This window comes from Gavialis gangeticus, unplaced genomic scaffold, assembly GCF_001723915.1.
Source record: "Gavialis gangeticus isolate Ggan-Ray unplaced genomic scaffold, GavGan_comp1, whole genome shotgun sequence".
NCBI classification, from domain to species: domain Eukaryota; kingdom Metazoa; phylum Chordata; order Crocodylia; family Gavialidae; genus Gavialis; species Gavialis gangeticus.
The window spans coordinates 10,985,302-10,990,269 of NW_017728964.1; the positions used below are offsets into that span (position 1 = coordinate 10,985,302).

At 40.4% G+C, this 4,968-nt stretch overlaps 1 protein-coding gene across 3 annotated transcripts in view; it reads left to right on the plus strand.

The window, feature by feature from the left end:
* TNRC6C (trinucleotide repeat containing 6C) overlaps window positions 1–4,968 on the plus strand; it is a 228,891-nt gene that overhangs the window by 45,432 nt on the left and 178,491 nt on the right. For 2 of the 3 annotated variants that reach the window (XM_019502795.1, XM_019502800.1), the window contains exon 2: window positions 3,557–3,656. In XM_019502795.1, the coding sequence (XP_019358340.1) occupies window positions 3,594–3,656 (63 nt within the window). In that variant the 5' untranslated portion in view covers window positions 3,557–3,593. Of the gene's footprint in view, window positions 1–151; window positions 231–3,553; window positions 3,657–4,968 lie in introns of all 3 variants that reach the window. The other variant, XM_019502786.1, reaches the window with a different exon arrangement.

Genomic DNA, 4,968 nt, shown 5'->3' on the forward strand with positions numbered 1-4,968 from the left:
TTGAGTTTTCAAGGTCAGGCTCTCCTGTCATTCTGTTACTTTGGTGCTTCTGCAATCTGCACCCCCCCCCGCCCTTCTCGCTGCATTAGACTGTGTAACACGCTGCGGCTAAAACTGTCCTGTCTTTTACCACTTGAATAGTTGGCTTTGTGCAACTGCTTTTGTCAATGCTATGAAGTCCAAGAGATGGCATCAGCACAAGGATTGTTCCCATGGAAAGTAATGCTTCAGATGCATGAAGCCATCCTTAAAAGATCAGTTTAGGGTTCTTACCTACTCAGAAAAATCTGCTCACCAAAAATAAACCCAAACAACTGCAGTTTAAGAGTGAAAATATTTGAAAAAGGAAATTTTACTTGTTCCTTTTGCATTTAAACTTGGTTTAAAAACCTTTTTGGCTAAAGAGAGAATAATGATCCACCTGCTCATTTTTTTTAAATGAGCTATTACTATTGGACATAAGGATCTGAAATACTGATGATATGTTTTATACCAGTTTTGATTGGTGCTAATTATGGTACTAGTTTACTTTACTTCTTAGGTTGAGATTAGTTTGTAATTTCAAAGCTGGGATTAAGGCAACACTAAATTTAGCTTTTGTTAAACACTCAAAGTACATTTTACATTTTGTGAAAGGTTATTTTAATTTGATTTGCAGCTTTATGCTCGTGTAGGACCCCCATTAAACCAGATAGTCAGTCAGTAATAAATGTTTTTTTTCTCTTTTTTTAGCTCCAGTTTCTTGCTTGTTGGAGAACCTGGAGCAATTACATGACTGTTCAGCCAATGCCATTTCCTTTTGATTCAGATTTAGTGTTTTGAACTTTAGTTTTATAGTTAAGGGATTGGACAAGGACTTGGACTTAAGAGATGCTAGATCAGGGATGGGTAATTATTTTGGCTGGAGGGCTGCTTAACGAGTTTTGGTGAGCTGTGGAGGGCTGCAAGGGTAGTCCCACCCCTTGGTTGCCATCTTGGAACCAGAAGTCCTGCCCGCTGACCTCTGCCACTGGAAATCCCACCCCTTGCCTCCAAAAGTACTCTTTTTGGGAAGGGGGGTTGCCATCTTGAAACCAGCCACTTTCCCCTCCCCTCCCCACACCCAAACAAATTATATACTAAATATCAAACATCCCTAATAACATTTTAATTTTACTTTAAAGTACTTTTGTTCTGATTTGTGTGTGTATATGTAGATCATTGAATAATAGCTCAAAATGAATTCTTACTGTTGTATATTGCAGGTGTATGGGGTTTGTGGGGTGGGTGGAGGGGGAGGATGACTGGGGGTGGTGCTTGAAACAGTGAGCAGGGCACTCCCCAGAGGCATGCAGGTGTGGGGAGGCTTGGGGGTGGGTGCAGTTTGGGGGGTGTGATTGTGTGGGGGGAGGGTGTGGTTGTAGAACTTGTTGGGGAGGGTTTGGTATGGTGGGGTGTGCATGGGAACCCCCTGCTCCCATGTACCCTCCAGCAGCCCAGAGCCTGTGTGCTTTGCAGTGTCTCCCTGCCACCAACAGTGCACAGCCCCCACCTGCCCTGCACTTGCTCCGTACTGTTTAGCCATGGTGCATCCTGCCATGCTCTAGGCATGCAGTGGGGCTAGGGCAGCTCCTTCTGGTTGCTGCTGCCACTAGCCTCAGCCCCACGATACTGGCAGGGACCCTGGCATGCCCTGCACCTGTGCCAGGCAGAAACTGTTGCTTGGTACAAGGGAAAAGCAGCCCTTTCCCCTTGCCACTGCCGGGCAGTTCTTGGTGCAGCCACCCAGAGCCCATACCTCCCAGGCTGCTGACCCTGGGTTGCCCAGTGTGGCAGTGGTCACAGTGCAGAGCAGCTGCAGGGCAGCCCGAGTGGCAGGGTCCTTAACCTGTGCTAGACCAATGCCCTTCCAGAAATTTAGGAAAAGTATTAAATTCCAAAGTGTGAATTAATAGCATCCAGCTGCGTTCCACCTTTTGGGCTGTGACCAGGCTGCTGTTGGGGGATCTAGTTGCTGGATTCCCACTGTTTCAAGCCTATTTAGCCTGAATAGAATTCAGGAATTGCACCTGCCTTGAGCCTTTAGTCATGCCCTTGGAGTGCAAACTTTCCTTCTAGCATCTGCTTTTGAGTAATGAGGCCTAGTAAAATACCTGCACTGGGCTCAATGGCTCATGGTTTGTCTCCTTGTTCCTTGGATCAGTCCTGCAGCCAAACGAGTTCACATCAAACTGCGAAAACCTGTTCATTGTTTCCTTGTCTGCTTTGAGTCCTTTTTTTAAAAAAAACTTTTTTTTTTTAAACTTTTTGTCTTGCTAATGTTCCAAACTCAGGACGTCTGCAGATCACCTTGGTTTGCTAGGTCCCGTTTAACCCTGTCCCTAGCTGATCTGGGAGAAACAGGCCTGTCATAAAGGTGTTCATGATACAGCTGCCACGGGCTCTGAATATCTTTGCATTGGTATTTTTCTTTAACTTTTTTGACAAAAATAATTTAGGCGTTTCATTTCAGGAAATTCTTAAGGAGGTAGTTCATTTTGAGGAGTTGTATTACTTCATAAGAGTTATAACTCCAGCTCTCTCTATACTCCGTTCTTTACTGTCAGCAGCTCGGGTGAGCCTAGTCTTTGCACCTCAGTACCGGTGGAGAACTATCTCATTGCATAGTAAATGTAGATCCAAAATGAAATGTTTGACATTTTTGCAATCTCGCTTACATTTCATTCCACGTTGTGTTTGTATACCGAGTAATTGATTTGGTTTGTCATCCTGTTTTTGTTTGGTTTTTGGTTTTTTGGAGATGTAACTTCCTAATCCTCTGAAGGATGGCCAAAACACTTTAAATAAAATCGAACTTTTTTCCAATCCAAAAATTGGGGTTTAATCAAAGCTTATTTTAAGAATGAAGAAAAAGGAGTTCAACAGAACTTCCTGTGTGGAAAAATCATTGTTGCATACTAACTAAAGTAACCTATGGAGTTTTAAAATGGAAGCTCAGATTTGTGATGGACTGGAGGACCTAGTACTTCCTTTCGGTCATTTTTTGGTATGGGTATTGCCCATACTTTGTATAACCTCTCCTTTGAAGCTGGTTCTGAGTTTCTGTGGAGCAGGACCAATTTAAAATATTTTCCATATTTCTACCCTCTAGTTTTCCCCATATTTTTTTTATTATTACAAAGGAATTGTCTGGCCAATTCACTACCTTCTACCTAATAGTATGTATTTTCAGGTATTTTGTATTTTTTACTGTTTAAAATGGAAGGTTCGTAAAAAAAACAAAACAAAACAAACAAACAAACAAACAAACAAAAATCAATGTGTTGGTTTTTGGAAGGGAGAGATTTTCCCATAGCCAAGTAGCTTCTGGCACATTGGGTAGCTACAGCTCTGGCAGGAGCTTCCTGTAGGCATCAGTCACTTGGCATTAGATGCAGAATTTTTTTTATAACGGCTCTATTAAAGTGCTGTTTTTCATAACACTAGAAATTTCTGGACATGTAATATTTCTATTTATCTTGCTTTATGTGACTGATCTCATTCAGAAGTTTTTTTTTCCAATCTTTCTTTTACATAGGGAGAAAGAACAAGAAACACAAGAAGAGGAACGTTTGATGGAAGAAAAGAAAAAGAAAAAGCAGGAAGAAAAGAAAAAGAAGGAAGGTGCTCAGAAAAAGGTTTGCCTATACAATTGCTTTTCAAAGATGCAGCTGTTTTAATACTTAATGAACAGAAGCTGATTCTGCCACTACCCCTGGAAATTAAAACCAACTAGTTGAACAAGAGTCCCATTGATTTTTGGGAAACTTAAATTGAAATTGGCAGCCTGGGATGCAGTTTTATGACTTCTGTATTTTTATTGAAACTTCTTTAATGATCTTTAGTAAAAAATACAATAAATATTGAAAGTGCCTGTAAAATGCAGTGCAATCTAATTAGATTAAAAGTGAAGGAATCGTTAACTGTATGCTATACAAGACATTTGTTTTGGCATAACGTGTTATGTTTCAGTTCTTGGCTAACTGATGCTTCAGTGTCATGACAGAGATGCAAATAGAGCATATAAAGGATTGCGTAAACCTGAAACTCCGTGTATAATATCTGTGCACTAGTCATGCCACTAAATCAGATCAGAAACCATCCTGTCATGTGAATTAGGATTTGGTATTTACACATTTTAATATAAATAAGGTCTGCATGTATATAAATTGTTGTTTCTTAAGATACATACAGAAACAATGTTTTAGGTTGAAGAGGCAAATGTTTGAAAGTTAGGCAATGCCAGAATTTTGGTCACCCAAGTAACTTAATCCTGCATCCCTATTCCTGTTGATTTGACAACCTATGATACTGGAAGTAAGTTGTCTTTTTTCCCCAAAAAACTCATACCTTTACTGTGTGTTTAAAAAAAAAAACAAAAAAAAAAAACGTGCTTATGGAACGTGGCATCTGTTGAATATTTTTATTTTCTTTATTCAAGTAGTATCTCCTGCCTTAAACTGTAGTGCCATCTATAGCTTGTAGTTAGTTTTGAATTAATTTTCTTGTGGTCTTTCCCAAATGACTCGGCATAGTATTTGAAGTTTAAAAATGTGAATACATTCTCTCTTGCAAGAGATGGTGTTTTATCCCAATTTTGCACTTGTAAAATTTAAGGCAAACGACTTGTACGAGGCAACATAAATTACTGAGTGTTAGGACTGAAATTAGAGTTTTAGATTTTTTGGACTCCCATGCCTCTGATGCCTTTGGGCCATTTTGCCTTTCGTACAAAAGGTACTGAGGATACCAATGAATTTAAGTTATAAAGTGCTCGGTATTTCCACATTGGTAGCCCTATGTGGGTAGAGTTGGGCACTTGAAAAAAGAGGAATGCACAATTCATGGACAGCTGATAAAATTTTGGCTTATGACTTGCTTAGGATCACATATGGTGTGGCAGAGGTAGGGACAGATTTAATTTCCTGCCCCCCCCCCCCCCCCCCCCCC